Source organism: Temnothorax nylanderi, unplaced genomic scaffold, assembly GCF_030848795.1.
Source record: "Temnothorax nylanderi isolate EJ_2023f unplaced genomic scaffold, tnyl_v1.0 TNYL_tig0004_pilon, whole genome shotgun sequence".
Classification (NCBI taxonomy): domain Eukaryota; kingdom Metazoa; phylum Arthropoda; class Insecta; order Hymenoptera; family Formicidae; genus Temnothorax; species Temnothorax nylanderi.
In genome coordinates, this window is record NW_027249066.1 from 6,811 (window position 1) to 27,321 (window position 20,511).

General features: G+C 33.4%; 2 protein-coding genes and 1 long non-coding RNA gene across 3 annotated transcripts in view; 2 read left to right on the forward strand and 1 right to left on the reverse strand.

Annotated features, from left to right (window-relative positions):
* Crzr (corazonin receptor) lies at positions 1-11,828 on the reverse strand. Its single transcript, XM_071706780.1, has 5 exons — positions 9,123-11,828; positions 2,634-2,817; positions 1,373-1,566; positions 1,159-1,280; positions 1-910 (listed from the first exon to the last, which is right to left on the reverse strand). The coding sequence occupies exons 1-5, from the start codon at positions 9,741-9,743 to the stop codon at positions 781-783; spliced, it is 1,251 nt and encodes a 416-aa protein (XP_071562881.1). The 5' UTR covers positions 9,744-11,828; the 3' UTR covers positions 1-780.
* On the forward strand, positions 4,053-6,163 carry LOC139772624 (uncharacterized). Its single transcript, XM_071706445.1, has 2 exons — positions 4,053-4,562; positions 5,642-6,163. Exons 1-2 carry the CDS (start codon positions 4,419-4,421, stop codon positions 6,161-6,163), a joined length of 666 nt encoding a protein of 221 aa, XP_071562546.1. The 5' UTR covers positions 4,053-4,418.
* LOC139772880 (uncharacterized) overlaps positions 9,724-20,511 on the forward strand; it is a 19,100-nt gene continuing 8,312 nt past the window's right edge. The window contains exons 1-2 of the long non-coding RNA XR_011718216.1: positions 9,724-9,857; positions 12,151-12,207. This is a non-coding gene — a long non-coding RNA (uncharacterized lncRNA). The remainder of the gene's footprint in view (positions 9,858-12,150; positions 12,208-20,511) is intronic.

A 20,511-nucleotide genomic window follows, 5' to 3' on the forward strand; every position in this document is an offset into this window, starting at 1 on the left:
TATACTTATAAACGATATATATTACCTTTATTTTTTCGGCGTTGTATAAAATTCGTTTCTTTAAGAAACATTTTTCACAGATAATATTATGCGTGTTAATAATGTATTCTATATAATAATTCATAAATTTATAAATGTATTCTAATATTCAGTTCTCTCTTTTTTTATAGCTTCGCGCTATAAACTTATAATATAATTACACTATATACACACGAAATATCCGTGTTTTTGCACATTGCTATTTATGAGCGAAGTTCTTCGATTGCACGTTACACGAAGAATTAGTAAAAATGCCACTTTATTATGTAACATTATTTTTTAAATTTTATTAATAACGTTATTACTAAATAATATGTACCTATTTTAAAGTATACGCACTAATTACAAATGCAACAATATTTTTGCGCCCAAATTAGATCTAAATCAACAGACGTGCACGCAAATATTTTTAATGTTTCAATTTACGAAATAAATATAAAACTTTCATTTTGGCTTATTAATATTTTTTCTGTATTATATTGAAATAAGTAAGCTTACTTATTTGATATTTAACATTTTTTTTTCTTTGTATAAATAGAAAATTAATGTTAATTTTCGCTTGTAAAAATCCTCAATTAAGAACGATACTTGACATGACGAATGCAGTAATGCTTTCTTTCTTATTTTTTATCTTTCGTGTAATGTATTTCATCTTTTTATATTACGCTATTACTTCTCGTTACACGACGACGTATATACGTCGCTTTTACATGAGATATAATCTAATTTGAAAAAAAATTATTACATCTGATGCTGCTGATGTGTAGGCGCGATCACTTTACTGCCACTATCCTGATGAGAGAGGAGTAACATTTTCGTTTCGCGTCTCTTCATGTTGTTTCGTTGAACCGACGAAGCGTCAGACCTGCAACTAATGATAGTACCAATAATTAGATACGTTTTGTGCAAAATATCAAGACGGTTTAATTTCCTTTTTTGATTAGAAACGTAATTATGTCTCTTCGTTACGAATCCGCGGCGTTTAAATCGTATAAAAGCTTCATCGCGTCGCGACACGTGTATACGTTCGTCATAACACGCGAGTTACATTGTAGCAAAACGCGAAAGGGATTTTACGAGATACACGGCACATCGAACGGTCTCGTAAATTCTATTCACCTATGATAAGAGCCCTGGCGTTGTCTCTGCGGCCAAAGATGAAACGCTCCATATATCAGAGGATTTACCAAGCTGTTGCTCATACCGAAGAAAAATATTCCGTTCCGTAGCTCCTCGCTGAGCTGAAAGGTATTCGTTTGTTAGCGTACGACGTTGACTTTTCAATGTAGACCAATCTAATCCCTCTGCTCTGCTCCGATCAAAATATACTAACGTGATCGTCCGGATTGACAAACAGGAGAATTATCATCATCGTGTAGTACGGCGTCCACCAAATTAGAAATGCCACTACGATAACGACGCTGAGGCGTAGTGACTTCGCTTTTGCCCGGTGGATCAGTCTTCTCCTATTTAAGTCGCTGTCTCTGTACGTTCTCGTTGGTTCCATTTTGAAAGTTCTCTGACTTCCTGGAACAAGATATTTCGTTAGATATATAACTAGACACATTATTTAGCCTATTTGTCTATTATATTACTATAATGACAATAATTATATATATATATATATGTATATATAAATTTTCGATAGTTGTCTTCTTACTTTTTCTTTCTATTAATTTATTTTCGTAGACTGTTGTAAGCTACGCTCACGAAATTTAGAACACCAAATATATATTTTGTAACATTCTAGAAATAAACAATAAAATTTTGTCCATGAAATCCAGTCCGATTTCAATTTTGGACATTTCTTTAATTACTAAAGTAGATTATCGAATATATAATTATCGAAGAATATATCTGTACGTTACCGGATATATATTTCTTTAATTACTAAAATAAATTATCGAATATATGATTATCATTCGCGAAGAATATATCTGTACCTTAGAGATGAAGAAATATATCTCTATTATTATAAATTTAGGGAAAACAGGATTTAAAGTTTTAAATAGGGAAATGGTGTATTTTTAGATATAAAATAAAAGTAGCAATTTGATTTATTGAGTTTTTAATAAAGTAATTTAACTGACTGGTTTATTAGTCACAACATGTTTAATAATAAAGTAATTTAACTGACATGTTTAATAGTAGGTAACAACGCTGTACCTGATCTGAAAAACTGGGGACATGATTCTTTACCTTTAAGGTATATAGATATAAGAAGAATTAAGATCACGATGAATATAAAAGATTATACAGGGTGGCCGGTAATAATTGGCGAACCTCTTATATGCAAGTGGAGTGAGTTAAACCGAGTAGAAAAGTCTTCTACCATTTTGTGAAATTCCCAATACTTACTAAGAAATTAATTGAAAAAGATCGGCCAATCTACTCCAGTAAGTAGAAGCGCGCGGCGAGAAGAGACATCCCATTCCCAAATATTGCGAATTATTATTATTACCGGGCACCCTGTATATTATCGAATATATAAGATCGTATAATAAGATTATCGAAAAGTTACAGATGCGAATCGCGCGTCACTGCAAGTATAATTTTGCGTGACGTATATATACTATATATAGAAGAATACTTACGGGAAATAGTGACTACCGTGGATACGTATGTGGTGATTAAAATTGCTAATGGCAGGAGGAACATAAAGAACAGGCTGAAAGTTGCGTATAACTGTTCCTGCCAGGGCTCGGTGTAAACGCCGTGTGTCACGCATTGCGTAAATACTTCGACGAATGGTCCTTGTGCAACATGAAATACCGCGATCTGTTAAAATAAATTGGTATATTAATATATGCGGACATCAATATATTAGCGAATTACGTGGATGAAATAATGATATAGTATGTTGATTAGGTATCCGCTTGTTGCGGATACGACAGAGAATACAGAATTCGCGGAGTCCAAAAGTTCAAAGATTTGCGTATAAAAACTTAAATAAATTAGCTAATATATAAGACGTTCTGCGAAAAGATATTCGTAAGATGTTAACATGTGTTTTATGCGTTTTTATTATCAATTTAAACAGAAAGTTAAAATAAACGTGGACTTGGCAATGCGCAGTTTAATTATTTTTATTAAGTTTAAGGCTAAATAATTTGAAAATTTCAGCTGTAATAATTTATTTTAAATATTTACACATTTTTATCTAAATGTTTATATAATTATATATTTCATATAATATAATTATATACTTTATCTAAATATTTATTTTAAATCAGAAAGGAATTGTGCCTTTGATAAATACTATACATGAAAGTTTGCGACATTAAATGTTAAATGTCGAACACTCTCATCCGCTCATTTATGATGTATCAATAAATGTCCTTTTTTAGCTGCGTAATAAATGTACATATTATTTTACGTTTAGAAAATATATAATAGTATGTATGTAAAAGGAACCAAAGCTAATATCACTTTCGACGTTCATTTGTAAACCGTCCGCTTATCGATTCGATCTCTTGACCGAAAGGCGAAAACGTGACCGCGTTTAGCGGATCAGCTGACTTCCAAAAGTTCCAAATTCGCCGTGTTTTCACGATAAGGCCGGGACATTGAGGCAGGAGATAAAACGAAGGTTGCCGTGAAAAGAATCTCGTGGAACAGGAGAGGCGCATTAATTAAACGGGCCGTTTGTCTCCCGGCTTGTCACGAGATATATACGTTTGTCATCAATCTCCGCCACACGGACCGCGTTTCTTTCTTCGGTCGCGACAACTGTTCCTTGACACTGGGCGATGACTCGCGATCTTCGTCCTCTCCGTCTCTAACGCGTCGGGTTACGGGACACGGACACCGATCTCGAAGTTTCAGCATCTGCCGTTCGGTCGAAGCACCTGATGCCTTATTAAATCTTGGGCTTATCTAATAACATCGGTTTCTCCTCGAGAGCAGAATAGCGCTCGATCGGATTGCAACGTCTACCACGCGCTTTGGTGCATCTGTCATTACTTATTTTATAGGTATGCTAATACGTATGAAATACGCGTACTGATCTTTGAAGCATCCTGTTTTTTTTTCTTCACTGGAGACATACATCTCTACCGTGTGTGAGAGATATCAATGACTCCATTGAAGTAAAATAATTATATATAATCGTATATGCTCATATATGGCCATATAATATTGTTTAAGATTATATTTTCCATTTCTTATATGATCATATATAATTACATATCTACTAATATGAACTAGTATGAACTAATATGAACAAATAAGAGGTATTTTTTCCCGGGTGAGTTATCGGTATAATTACTTTATATTGAATGCCAAAATCGATTCCGAATTACGTATATCTAAGAACCATTTGATTAATAAGACATGAAATTGTACAAACTTTGTTAATTTAGAATCTCATCGCGATCATCATGGTGCATCTGACCGCGAAGATCCTCGGTTTAGTGATCTCCTCAATCAAGAACCTTCGTGAGCTCACAGGATCTACATCGCGAGAAATTCTTCAGTACATTTCATCCGTTTACAATATCCCATCTGCTGTGGCACGACGTCAGGTTTATATTAATTATATTTCTCGTTTTTTTTTTATGTTTATGAAACGATCGTTAAATGAAACAACATGGTATAAATCTTTATATATATAAATATATTTTCATCAGTCATAAATATATATTATTTATTTATATTTATTTTTTACTTATGTTACATAATTATTCCGTTCAATAACTTAAATATTAATATATGAAGCGAATTAGAGGGGGGGAATAAAATAACAGAACACAATAACACTTACATATGTATAAATGCTTGTTAAAAATTTTTTTAACTATTCCATACCGTTTGCATTACGACACCACAAATGATCTATAACGCGTGTAATTTTTTCTAGTAATATATATTAAAATTAATAAGTTTTTTCCGCGTGTCATTATTCAACATGACGTCGATTGACGAAGAGTTAACTTTTGGAATTTTTTGCGGTATCTGTTTTTTTTTGTCCTTAAAAACTGCGTCATTTAAACTATGCGCGTCAGCGCACTTTTCCGGTAAAAGTGCATATTTTACTGATGATTTAATCCTATAGTGAATTATTAGTCTGCTAATTAAAAAGAAAATTTATTGCGTGTTTTGTTAAGTCTGGTTTGTCGACCGCGATTACTTTATCGCGGCCTAGGTTTGCGGCACTCCTGCAATCACTCATGATTATTATCTCACAGTTCATGAACCTGTTCTAAGTCATTATTTAAATCATCTAACATTACTTATGCTTTTCATTTCTATATATAAATAGGTAGAAGACAGGCTATGTCACTCTTCAAAGAAATTATTTGTAAAGCGCTTCTTTGTCATTCTCGTTTCTCTTTCTTCTCTTATTCAATTTATTTTTAATAATTTTCATATAGTATAACCAGAAAGTTGATATAATATACGAATACAGAATATTATATGATATCGAGAGTGAGTGAAGTAAGAAGTTTTTTTTAAGGCAGTCTAAATTTTAAATTAATCGATTCAAAAGAAAAATTTCTGTGCAGTTTTGCTGACATCATTTATACAAGACTGTCTTAATAAATAACAAAAAATGTAGAACGATTAATATATGTATATATTCACGAAGCTGTCTTGCTCACAGATACAGAATGCTTTGAAGCGCGGCGTCACTTATGGCATCCTGAGGAAAACCGGTGGTCATTATAGTTTGCCGACCGACAATAAAATTGCGCGGCAGGAGGTGGCCGCTCAGGAGATCGGCATGTTGGATCTGTACCGCCAGCGAAAGGTTCATCGATCGAGGGGCGGCAGGGCACGACGTAACAGAGAGACTGCTGGGCGCAGTCGAAGGGTCGCTGCCTGCAGGTGCAGTAGGAGAGATGCGCGACGAAGGTCACGAGAGTGCAGGTCAAGGTCTTGCAGGAGGAGAAGAAAGGGAAGACGCGGACGCGGAGGCTTTGGTAGACGTGTTCACGACGAGACGACGAGGCCTAGAATCGAACCCATTTCCGACGCTGACAAATTGACTGCCAAGTCGACTGGCAAGTCGACTGGATTGAACCCAGCTACGACAGGGGATAGGGTGATTGGCGGCATCGAGCGAGGCAATCGCTCAAGCATGCCTTCCGAACAATGGGATCGCAGTATACCGTTATCATGTTAATCGTGGAGATATTTCAGTGATATCCCTTGGGATCCCGAAATTTTGTAATACTGTTTTCTAAACAACACTCGAATTGTTTTGGGAAGTAAGTTTTCCATTTCTATCTGAGTCTTTTCTTTAAGTCTTTCTATGTGTCCTAACAGTTTTGAATATGTATAGAATTGGATATATACATTGAAAAAAAGAATGGCATTTTATTTAGACAAATGTTATTCGTGTAACTATAGCATATTTTTTATTGCTGTATGTTTTTACTGCTGAATAAAATGGATCACAAGTAAAGCTGCAAAAACAATTTTGTGATTTAATATATTTTATACAATAAAAGCCTCTGTTTTATATTACAGCCAGTTCGAAGAAAAATATATTAAAATTTACGTATGTTATTGAATTACTGGGCATTCCTGCGAATGCTGTGTCATGTAATTGCCAGTGATCGCTAAACAGAAAAACGCACTATTTTTGTATATCTGTTTTTGTTGCTGCAGTTTTGCTATATGAAATATTTTAGGATAAACATTTTATTTGAATAAATATTTTTTACAATAAAAATTTTATGATTTAACTTGTTGTTTTTGCACCGAAGTAATTACATTGGAAATAAATATTATAAGAGATATAAAAATGTATATTAGATGCGATCAAATCGTCAATACAAGGATTTTCGCGAATGCTATGTCATGCATTTAATTGCCAGTGATCGTTAAGTGGAAAACGCATTCTTATTATATATAAGAACTTCTGGAAAGAATGATCAATATCTCGAATAGTGGAAGCTGAAAAGTTTCCATGAACACATGCTGCAGAGTTACAAACTGTTGAGTAAAGATGAAATTGAAATAAGTTCACGAAATATACGAAACGTTCTCTCCGGCAATAACAGACATTTCGCGAAATGTTAATTCTTTTTTTTTGGAACACTATGTATATGTGCCTTGAGGGATGTACAAGACTGTGTTTTGCACACTAATGATGAGCACGATGCAAGTAAGAATCTGTTGTATAATGCTTGCTGCTTATTATCTATTTCTACATGCTACGATAACAGGTGTATGTTTTATATATAAGTTACATTATTTTCATGTTTATCTATCATAATGAATGCGCACTTTGCGCTCTATTCCCGGAAGCTTGATGTAAATCAGAACATCTCTGATTCGTTATTTCTCTCCTTGGAAAATCCAGCTCCTGTTATTTCGTTGGAAAACTTATAATGAAAATTTACATACATTACGCAGCGTTTTACACGTGGTTTGTAACTCCTAATACAATTACAACCAAGAAATTTTCCAACAAAGATTTAATATACTTATTAATTAAAATAAGCTACGCCTATTCTGATAATTGAACGTAACATTGCGTGATATCAATTAGTGTCTATGATATTGCAATTATTAACGATAAAAAAAGTCAAGCCGCCATATTCCGATATATTTTTTGCTGGTATGATTACATTGATTACATTAGAATTAGAATTAATACAGGCAATAAAAGATATTTGCTCAACGAGTTTTTATCTTACGACATTATCATAGAAATATCCTTCATTTGTGATGAATATCGTAACGAGTGACATAACATTAAATGAATTTTACTTTTAATTGACAAAAAAATAACAAATTTATATCTTAAATATTTTAAAACATATAAAAGAAAATTTATACATATCTTATTTAAAGACGATTTTTGGTATCCTACATTAATTATAGAAAATATTACGAATTATTCAAAATATATCGGTGTAGATTATCGTTTCTTAGATTTTTTCTGTCTACAAGCAATGTGAACACTACATATTTAACTCTTTGTTCTTTAAGTCATAACTCAAAGCAAAAACTTGTTTGTTACTTGTCAAGTTTGTGTGATCTTTGATATTTATCAATTATCCAGTTCTGGAACCTTCAACATTTCTACAATAGTTCCGATTAGATCATTACTAATGCGATTTAACTTTTAACTCTTTTGTCGATATAAAGTCGCGTTAGGTAAAATTAAATAATGTAATTTTCCGATGGAATTTTTAAAATAATTAATAATATCTTGAGCCGTATATTTCTATGCGAAACTTGTTTACCGATAGGCATTTTCCTAGCAATCAACTGCCTTGACGACACAGCATTTATAACCGCTATTTAATATTCAACTGAGAACCCATTTGTCCGAGTCGGAGATATAATTTTATGTTGTAAACTATCGTCAGATAAAAAGCTGATTTTCAAGAAAATCGACGCACGTGACATTTTAATGATTGACTACGTCTTTTTAAAAACGTCTTCATAGCGTGCTTCAAATTATCAGATTTTAATGACGTAATAATTATGAGATTAAAATATAAATCGTTTCTTTACTTTATACGTGGAATCTGAGATAATAAGTGTGCTTTGAATGCATAATGTATATTAGCATAATTTCATGAATCAGGAGTAAAGGTTTAAAACGCGTGTTTTCTGTAATACCCATGTTCCCCTGGAACGTGTCTTTGCGATAATCGTCGCTAGATTTGTGCGAAAAGTATGACTGGAATAATAAAAACCTAAGACCTAAGCGAATAAGATATTTGTTGGATTTTGAAAAATACAAAAGGAGAGCCTTTTTTTATATTTTTCTAATATAGCTACTTTATTAGACAATATTATTTGTAATGCTCTGCGGGAAACGTCTAAGAGTTTGTGCGCCATCTCATAATAATAAGTTTTAAACCGGAGAATATATGTATTTAATAGAATAAAAATTCAAGATATGAAAGTATAATTTTAACCTTTCCAAAAAAATATAAATTTTGAATAATTGATAGTTTGCATGCATAATGTACAAGATTAAAACACTTTTATGATATATAACGGCAACAAGTGCAATTTGTAAAATTAAACATCTGAATATATAAACAACAGAATCACATACATCGTCTACATATCTCTATCGACTCACAGGTGAAGTACGTAAGGGAAAATCGTCTTACCTGCGGAGTGGCGAGCACAAGAGACAGCAGCCAAGTGAAAAGGACGAATCGCGAGCACCTCTGAGACGTGTTCAGACCCTTCATGGGATATCGCACAGCGACAAATCGATCGACGCCGATCAGCACGAGGACGAAAGTACTAAGGTACAGGCTGAACATTTGTAGGAACTTGAAGATCTTGCACGCGACATTGCCCCACAGCCACTCGACGTTGTAGCTCCAGATCGCCTCGCCGGCGAGGCAGAAGATGGTGACCAGCAGATCGGCCATCGACAGATGAAGGATCAGGGTGTAGATCGCCGAGCAGCCACGCTGCCACCGGCGATTCTTCGTGATCGAGTATATCGTCGCCACGTTGCCGACCAGGCTTAGAACCGACATAACTGTCAACACAATGACTTTGAGGTATATCGCCCTGGTCAGCTTGGGCGCGTGTTCCAGACACGTGACGTTCTTGCTGTCCCATAGGTACCCGGTCGATCGTTCGGCGAGCACATCGCGGCCGATGAAGTCGGTGAGGTTCTCGCAGGGGACCGGGAAGACAAGGGAGAAACTGGCGATGCTTGACGAGTTGCTGCTGCTGCTGCTGCTGATTGTCGATGGCTTCATCGTTCTCGGCATCGGCGTCGGCCGCACCTCGTTTTCCGGCGATGCTTCCGGTTCATCGGAGATACGATGTCGACGGTCGAACACGTGCCACCGTTCTCCAGTGGAATCGCACGATCATCTTAAAAGGTAAGATGCATGTTCCGTGGGGGTATCCAAAGTGGGAAGGATGATCTCAGGCTCTCTCACTTTTTTTTCGGGGTTCCCTGTTCGCCCGATTCTCGTTCTCATGCGATTGATCGCTTTATATTTATCGTTCACGCGACGGACGTGGGGAATGTGCGCGAGTGAATTTCTGTCTTGCGCGAAAAGGGTGGCTGCATCGGTCTAATGGAGACTCAACTAACTCAAACAACTAGAGGAAGATGCCCGAAGACATTTCGGAAGTGTATTGAACAACAAACACTGCACTAACTCAAACGTTCCGTGTAAAAGATGTGAGGAATCTCGTACTTGGATAATTGTTATATTTGACGTTCGGATATTCTAAGTTTCGGGATATTTGAAGAATTACCTGTCAGTCATAATGAGAATTAGTTAATTGGAGAATTTTAATTCTGTTTATTTTCGAACAAAGTTCTATGTCTCTCTTACCAACATTATAAACAACGGTTTCAATTTAATTTTATTAAATTAAATCAATCAAAATTAAATCAAAATTAAATCATTTTTATCAATTTTTTTAAAACAATTTTTTTTTACTTTACTTCCATTTCCTTGTACATAATAATAAGTGCATCAATTCTTTATCTCGAGAGAATAATTACAGAATTTTATAATTATCGACTGAATTATTTTGCGTCTGACTCGTGATTGACTGAAATAATTTTAACAATGCCGATAAGAAATTGAGAGAGAATTTAATTACAGAATATGAATTTAGTATTCTTTTAAATATATAATTATTAATTTTTATAAATTATATTTATAAAAATTTACTAAAAAATAATAATCTTGCAAGTAAATTGTATAAATTATTTAGATTACGCAAAAATAAGTTATATAAATTAATTATAGTTTGGTCAAAAATAAATTAACGTTTTTATTTTATTTTGTTAACAAGCAAGAGTAATTTACAATAATTTGATTGATCTTAGATTATGCATGAGGTTTTTTTAGCAACGTGTGAACTGGTTTTGAAAGAAAAACCAGACCTTGAGTATTCTTACGTGTCTATCGTTGTTCGTGAGAAACCTTAACCAAAATAATTAGTCAATTAACTGAGCGCAATATTTTTTTATCCATACGAGTATAATTTTCAGAAAATTCCGTAGAAAAATAACATGTATCTGCTTATCTCTGTTTTTTATCTTTATTTAAACGCGTGTCAGCAATTTATTCTTAAGAAATAAAAATGTAGAGCAGTTAGAGACGTAGTTTTTAAATTAATGACATAGTTTTACTTTTGTAAATGTTGTCACTAACAATATTGAACATACATAGAGTTTTATTGTTTTAAATATTGTCGTCGTGTTTTTTTCAATTAAACACAGCTATTATTTCTCTCAGCACATTTATTACTAATAATAATTTTTTTAAGAGAGACACAGATTTTTTTGGTGAAAATTATGTCGCGTAAAATAAGTTTATTGCACATAAATCATATAATAAAGTTTTTCTCTTTAGACACACAGTTTAGACACAGTTCCGTTGATTAATAAAGCACTATTCTTTATTTGCACTTTGCAGATTTTTTGAAAGATGCGCACTTGAAGATGATCTCCCGGCATTTTTAACTAATCGTTTATCTAAAGTTAATCCTCTGAAAGATTCTTCTTTGTCTTTACGTCGTAATGAATCGTCTTCAAGAAATTATTTGAATCGCGTGTGCACGATAATGTTGTTATAAGTGATGCACTTTCTCCTATTCCATCTTACTTTCGTTTAAATTATTTAGCACTTTTGAAAGTTTAACGTAAGTATTTTATTAATATAAACTTGACACGCTAAGTGAGAGAAATGGCTTCGCTTGTTTTGCAAAAATAGACGAACGCAATTTTGCTCCGACGTCGAGTTTCTGCGGAATTACACGTTGCTTTACCGCGCACGCAAACGCAGCAACAACTCATTCGCACTACTGCGTAAACTCGACTGATCGATGGAAAATTAGTGCGATACTATCTCGCTCGCTTCACCGCAACAATCTTCCCTCGTCACCTTGATCTTTTCATCCGCGCGCGTACGCGTATTTCATTGAGCGTTCGACTGCATTGATTGCGATAAATTGGAGACTTACCGACGAATTCATCCTTGTAAATTACACGTGTAAAAAGCGTTGCATATTAATTTGTCGATTTAAACAAGGTCGCTTTAAACAAGGATTTACTATTGTAAAATCGCTAATACGATATCACAAGAGCGTGAGTTCGATCCAACGCTGTAGGTTGGCTTGAATGTAGACACACGGACATATATATTTCAGACTCTCAGATAGTAAGAGCCGGTCAGATCGCTGGATTTCGATGCAGCAACAGAATTGGTAAGTCCTATTGAAGTATCTTCCGGAATTACATATACCTAATTGTCCAAAATAAAAAATTGGAATGTATTAGATTCAACAGAGATTTTAGGATCTATTTCTTTCATTATCCCGGGAAAAAAAGATTGTATATAATTATATATAATTATATATGATCATATAGAGACAAAATTCATATATAATCATATATATTTATATATAATTATAATATATAATCTTTTTTTCTCGGATATTCTCTGTTGAGCACATTAATTACATTTATGCTTACAAGTAACAGACTAGGCAATTAAAGAAAGACATTTCAAACATTAGAAGAATAAGTTAATGAGAAATATTTGTTTTTTTTTTACGTTCAAACTTCTTGTTCTAATGGGTACGCAGGTTAAATATGCATTCTAAAGATGGGTTATTATACGCGGTTAGGTCTTTTTCTCGTGCTGATCCTCTCTACCACGAAAGTTTCAAAAGTGCAAGAAGGTTTATATAATTCAGAAAGAAGGAACATTAAGGCCTTTTTATCTTTATAGGAATTTTTTTTATCACTGTTATGAGAGTATAGTATTTTTAAAATTCTATTTCTTACTTGAAGTAATTCTGATTTAAACGCGTAAAGTAATAGCTGTTATGTTAGAAAACATTCCACTTTTAAATTGCATGCGATAAAATCATTGTGTGCGATCTACGACAAAGAAATTAAATTCATAATAGGTGCATGTGTGCGCATCTTATGAACTTATATATACGCATATATAGGAAATAATAGTACGTTATACTCACATCCTTTTTTTTACTTTTCTCCGACTCATTCAGACAATGCTCCAATAATAGGATAACTAGCACGTACAGAAACGGTTCAGATTTTTTCGTCTCTCTGGCGTAATTGGAATACACAATCAGTGTAATCATACGGAATACAATAGCGGATATCCAGTTAATAGCAAACATTCTCAGCGAGAAGAGAGTATAGTCCCGGCGAGTATTCCAAAACGATTTAATTTAAATAAATAGTTGATCTTTATATATATTAGTTCCAATACTTCCAATATACAATCTTTATGTGAAATTCTAAGTTTTCCAAAGTTTACTTTTCTCTTTAGATCTATATTATAGATTTAAGATCTGCGTTTTATTGATAGATAAAATATTTACAATAAGACCTTTATTAGGGGAGACCGGGGCTCGTTGGCACTGTTTTCACAATTTCGGCATTTGAGTTTTTAAACAACTAATTATCATAATTAAACAGTACTAATATAACAGAGAGAACCTTTCTCTACATTTTCATGCCAGGAACGCTCCTATGTATACTGTATACTTTTCCATTGTTTTTTTCGCTATAAATACATAAACGGAACGCATTGCCAACTTGCTTCTTGTGCCACTGTTTCTTTGTAATAAGTAAAATACGAACATGCTGCATTGTAGCCAACTTGCCCCGATAGTAGGGTAAGTTGGCTATGCGACAAAAGTTCATGTTAAATTAATGAAAACGTAATAGAAACACAAAGCGAGTAACAAATACGTACTTCTTGATAAAGATTATATCTTTTAAAGTTATTTTGTAATGATCGAATAACAAAATGCTGTTGCAGAAAAACAATTGTAAGCTATTTTAGATGTAGCTTTCTTCAACATAAAAATATTAATATAAATATATATCTAGCTTCTATCAGCATTGTAGGTAGCAAATCACATACTCACACAGGTTTCACGCGCGCGGCAACAACAAGTCAAGCTAAGCGTGCCTTGATATGATCCAACATACCCCATCCCTATATACGTTTGATTTCAGTCATTTTATTACAATAAATTATTGTTGTTCTTTAAAATAACATGTCGTATAGTAACAGAAACGTTTCTTTTAACTAATGATACGTCACTTTGATTTACTTCTCAAGCTGAAGAACATTAATACGATATTTTGAAACGCTCGAAAATTTACTTGCTACCTCTTGAATCAGACTTTTCTCTTTTTCTATTGTAATACTTGTTTGATTTAAATAAAACTTTGGGAAAAGTACCTATGTCTTAAAAGAGATATTTTGTGATAACTTTTCCATTGTTTTTTTCGCTATAAATACATAAACGGAACGCATTGCCAACTTGCTTCTTGTGCCAACGAGCCCCGGTCTCCCCTACCGTTTCTCACTGAATATTTGATTATCCATTACAATATTATCTAAAAAACATACCGAAGTATGTTACATCTGTGTCTGCTCGCACTGATATGAATGACATATGACCTTTAATTCCAGTATCAGTAGTCTGAATTTCACAAACGTGAAATACCGGCGGAACGCAAACATTGAATCTTAACGTTAAAAAATAACATACCCAGTTACATTTCGAAGCTTTCGCTGCTTTAAAAACAGGCCTTAGATGATATAAAGCATAGGAAGACAGCAGCATTATTAAAATAGCTGCTTTAAGAAAAATATGAGAACTAGCAGCTCAGAAGGATCGAGAAAACGGAATAAAAGATGAGAGTCTGTAAAAGTTTCAATTTTTATTTTGTTAGGTTCGTGAGATATTCGTAAGAAATAAACTTTTCCTATCAAGTAAACAGAAAATGTGCCAATATACAGTCGAGTTGGATCTTTTGTGTCTAATAATATTTTTTTCCTAATTTTATGTACATTTTTCGCTTAGCAAACTACACGCCGATTACTGTCGGTCGCAGTCTCACGCTGAAGCTAGAACAGTACAATCAAATATAATTATATTCATAATTAATTTAATAATACCGATACTAATACGTATCCTTAGAATTATTGCAAAGGCTATATTGCGAAAAATATTACCCAATTATCAATTTAATTATGTGATTGTACTATTTTAGCTTCAGCTTGAGACTGCGTTTTAAGATCGACAGTAATCGGCGCGTAGTTTGCTGAGCGAAAAATGTACATATAAATTCACGCGAAAAATATTACTGGTTACGAAAGATTCCCAGCCCGACTGGCACATTTTCCATTTACTTAATTGTTATCATAACGATCGTGACTCACTTATTGATACTTTTTCTACTTTAAACTATAGTCTGATGATTATAAAAGATTAATTATCCTATTATATAAGATTAATTATCTTTTGTTTCCTGACTGATTCGAATATAAAGAGAGATTCTACTGTATAATTATATAATAAATTATATACTTAATATAATTTATATTAAATATTTTAAGCCTTTATAAAAGTAAATTCTATAGAATTTACTTTATATCAAGTCAATTTGATATATAAGTTTGTTGTAATTATAATGTATTTTTTAAGGTTCTGATAAAAGAAATAAATGTACGAGTTCATGAAACAAAGTTAATGCAAAGTTCTTATTTCTCGTGTGTTTTAACTTAATCTTTTAACAAATTTATGAGAACTAGTTTGTTAATAAGCAAAATATTTATATTTTGTTTCACACATATATTAGTTATTATACAGTAAAGCGAAGCAAAGACAAAGAAACCACGCATCAGGTGGTATACACGTTCTAACACGGTGACATTTATTGAACTTCGTAAACCAGACATCGAAATAAATTTGCATTCTCTCTCTGTCTTTTATATATTACCTAATACAATTCATTACACCTTGAGCTACCTTGAAACTTGAAATCCATCAATGTCAACATATGAAATATATTCTTTTCTTTGTAATGTTATTTTTTTTTAATAAAGAAAATACAAGAGAGATAAATTAGCATATTTATATTATATAGGTTCTCGATCCTTCATGTGAACATGTACAACGCTTGGTTAATATTTTTTAATATTTGCGTTACTTTGTGCATTGTACATACGAAACTAAGTTTTCTCTCAAACAAAACAAGAGCGTTGGTACAAAAAATGTTAGTATATGCTGCAGGGAATAAGTTAGAAACTTATAAGAAGTTAGAATTTTTTTCCTTGCAAAGTTTGTTACTTTTTACACTTTTATTCTTTTTCTTGGTGGTGGAGATGATTAAATAGTCAATCGGAGAAAAATTAGGTAAATAAGTCAGTAAATCGTAGACTTAATAAAATAGTTACGAATTAATGTTATTCTATAGAAAATTATTAATGTATATTATTTCAAATTTGCACTTTGGTGTCATCTTTCATCATTGACTTTTTAGATGCAAATATGTTTTTTGCGTTTTGTTGTGTTTACAATGTAACATCGATAATAATTTAAAAATTGTAGAAATTAAACATGAAGAATGTGATTTGTTATTACGTCATCGAACTGATCAAAAATATAATATGCTAGATATTTAACAAAACTCTGCAAATAAAACCATAAGAATAATAATTGCACGATTAAAATCACTAAAAATTAAAGTTTTACCAAATATTGTACTTATAAATAAATATAAAATGTATAAAAAGATTTCATTAAATAACGACATTTAAAAATAATACTTATCATGCAATCATGCATATCGTTTTACAATAATTTTCATTAATTTAGTTTAAATTAATTTCAAATTTACAAGAAGAGCGTCATTTAATTAACTTTATATTTTATTAATTCTGATTCTGTTGTATTTCATGCATAACAATTAAAAAACCGTTGTAATAATTGGAAATGTTGTAAACAATAAAGAGACGATTTAATTTAATTTTGAAGAAATTTAATTACATATAAATTCACGCGAAAAATATTACTTGGCACAAAAGATCCAGCCTGATCATATATTGTACATTTTTTACACAGATAAAAGGATTAGCTACTATAGCAAATTTTGTTGTAAAACAGGGATAACTAATATTTTTTGCAGTAAAAGCTATAATTTTGTTAAAGTTTTACTACTATTGCTAAGTTATAGCTCTTGCTGAAAAAAGTATAACTCTCGCTGTAAAAAATGTTAGTTACCCCTATTTTACAATTAAATTTGCTGTAGTAGCTAATCCTTTTTTCCGTGTATCTACTTGATTGTTATCATAATGGTCATAATTTATTTAATATATTAATTATAACTATATTAATTATAACTGGATATTCTGTATTACTGTTAAGGTGCAGTAATAATTGTTTTGCGTGTTATTTCTATTTCTGTTTCGAAACAATCAACATGTAATGTAATCGGATGTGTTGGAGCCGATTTTTGGTCCGTTTCGAAGCTTTTCCTCTCCATCCGTTACCGCAATACATAAAACTTCGATTCGAGGACGTGAACTGAATCCCGCCGTGACGTTATTATTCGCCGACGTCATTATGCAGCGTCTGGTGCCTCCCTCAAGGATACCGATAGTGATACCGATAGTGATCGAGAAGAAGCGATAAATCAGGATTTTCGCAAAGCTTTCCTGCCCTGCGACCGTCGTATGTGATTCTCCGCGGCTCTCATTCGCGGCACGGTTCGATCTTCCGAGTTTCTTCGCGTGAAAGAAACGCGGAAAGAAACAATCACTTATACGTCCGTAACTTCAACAAATATTATCATAATGAAGAAAATACAGAGTACAAGTATAAAATGAGAATGCATTCTCAATTTAGAATTTAGATCAATAGCGGCAATCAATCGGATAGTAAAAGAGAGATGCATTTTATAGAGCATAGTGAATGTAAAAAGTCAAGATTTAATTAAGGCGCGTTACTGACCCGCGTTTGAGTTCTCTTTCGCAGCTTCAATAATTCTCAGCCAGGAGATAAGGTCAGGTTTTCTCGCGTTTTCTTTTTTTATAGTATCTCTTCTAGGGTTTACTGGCGAATCAGCGCGCCATTTCTACGCGAGCTGAGTAACGCCGCGTCTGCCTTCCGCCTCGTATTTCGATCTCTCGCTACACAGCGGTCGACGGCGACGCGTCGCAGAGCCTCCGAGTGCTTTTATTTTACGTAACGGATTTCCCGATAAAGTATCGCTTCGACGTTCACCATTTGGCTTCGTGTAAAATGTTATCCAGCTAGTAAATGCGCCCCTCGGGACGTGTCCCCGCTCTTTTCTTACGTATCTACGTGCGATACACATGCGGAATATGCATGCATATATCCCTATCGTCAGATATTAAGGAACTGTCTAAGATCTGAACATTGAATATTTCATAACTGTCTTTCGTTCGATGTTACGTAAATAGCGGAGGATTGTGGATGTATTATTAACACAAGTATAAATAACTTATACTATTTTTATTTTTGTACGTTTTAATGTATTTATTAACTAGGAGATTAAATTGATAAGTAATATTAATCAATATTACTCACTGTCAAAATTATTGTAATAAATAAGACTTAAAATAGCGATTTTATATACAATATATGGCATATCTATCTTTACACATCTATCTAAAAATACATTACAAATGATTAATAATGATGGGTGAAACAGGACTTATATGATATGCAATCAATTAGAAAGAGAAAAACGCTATTTACAGTTCGGGGACTGAAGCTTGATAGTCTAATAATAACATATTGTGTGAATTTAGTAGTTAATACTTTTTCCAAATTCAGTAAACTGTACACTGATTTTTTGTGGGCTTTAAAACATAGCTCTTTGTTGGAACAGTAAATTTCCATATTTAAATCGATAATCGATTTAATTCTTTGAAGCTAATAAGCATCTTTAGTAAATCACTGTAAAGAATTTATTGTGAAAAATATCAGTCAGGGATTAATTAAAAATAATTAAAATTATCATTTGGCTCTTTTCATATAAAAGACGACTTATGATATCGATCGTGAAAGGGAAGAACTTTGTATTAAAAAAAAAACTCTCAAAACAATAAAATATACTTCTTATTAACAACCCCACTTTACTTCCGTAACCTCTGGTTGGTTTTAGTATTGGTACTGGAAGGGATCGTGCTGCAGTAAATATGCCAGTTGCTTTCGTATGAAAGAAGCTCCATTTAAATGGCTCAATGGTTTCAATAAGTTGTGAATGCTTTCAATTAAATTTTTCAACTTATTAACGGAAGTTTGTTCCGCTGGAAATGAAAAAGAAATTATAAATAAATCCTTTTATTAGAGATTACAAAACTTTTTATAAAGTTTAAATGTAGCTTCTTCTCGAGTAGCTCGATTTGAAAAATGACAGCGGTGATATACAAACGTTGTTCATAAATCGTTTATGATGCAGATGTTATAATTATCGTTTTGCGTCTGTGTTTGAGCGTTTATTTTTATTTGGTCGATGATGGTCGAAGGAGAGACAAAACTTTTCCTGTAGAGTCACCAAGTTTTGCTGGGAGTTTCCGCTTTTCTTTCTAATTTCTTCGCGGCGAGGTTTAACTTTCCTTTATCGCAGTTGAAATTGTTGCAAATTTAGCTTGAATAAATTACGCCGTATTCAGTGTTCAGTGTGACTAAAAGTACACAGACCGCCGACCGGTAAATTTTATTCCATTTATCAGGGAAAGATTTACAAGTTTGGAAGGTAGATTTGAATTCTCTCCGGGGTTAGCACTGGGGGAGACGCTAACAATTTTCGAATTTAAATAAATAATAAAAGCGATCTCGCAAGCGCGCCGTTTTATCGAGCGATCTGTATGCTTTACTAATTTCTGGTACAATGGGAGAAAAGTACTTGACAGTTGAAATGAGCGGTTTGGCCGTCCCACTTAATCCAGCTTTCGGAAGCGATTCGAAAGCGTAATTGAATCCATTTCCTTTTGCGGATAATACCTCGCTCGCTTTGCGCAAAGTATTTTCACCACGCTCGATTTTACGGCATATTCGAAATGGAAGTTGACCCGGTTCACGTGCTTCAGCTTAGTAGCCAGTCTAGCGGTGTACCACTGACGAACCAGAGGGAAGTTTTGCGATTCGCGAGGGTCTGCCGCGATACCGAAACGATTTCCGACCTCGATCCTCCCTATCCAATTTAACTTGAATTTGGAATCGGATGCGTTCCTCTGCAGATTCTTCGAGTGGCCAATCGAGTGGAGTGGGGAGAGGCGAATCGTAAATCGGGCACTTCGATATTTAAGCCTGAGGAGTGTACACGATATTCACAACGTGGTGTATGTGCCGCCACCGGAAATTGTCTCGTCTTGCGCAGTGACGTCAAGCTTCACGATGATTTGTTTCGCAGACAAACGTTGACACTGAAACGCTGGGAAATATATTTAAATTACATTCTACTTTGAATATTAGACCCTTCTAGCTAAGTTTTACGATTAAAAGTTTTTTTGACTTGTCTCTCGCTTATCTTGATCCGCAATGATACATGCGATGGATGCCACACATTTTATTTCATGTAAACGAACCATACAAGCCTCTGGCTTATCTTTTTTGATAAAAAAAAATAAAAATCAATTATTTAGTAATACACAAATATGAAATGTTTAGAAAATCAAGAATAAATTCTTGAAGTTGACGGTAAAC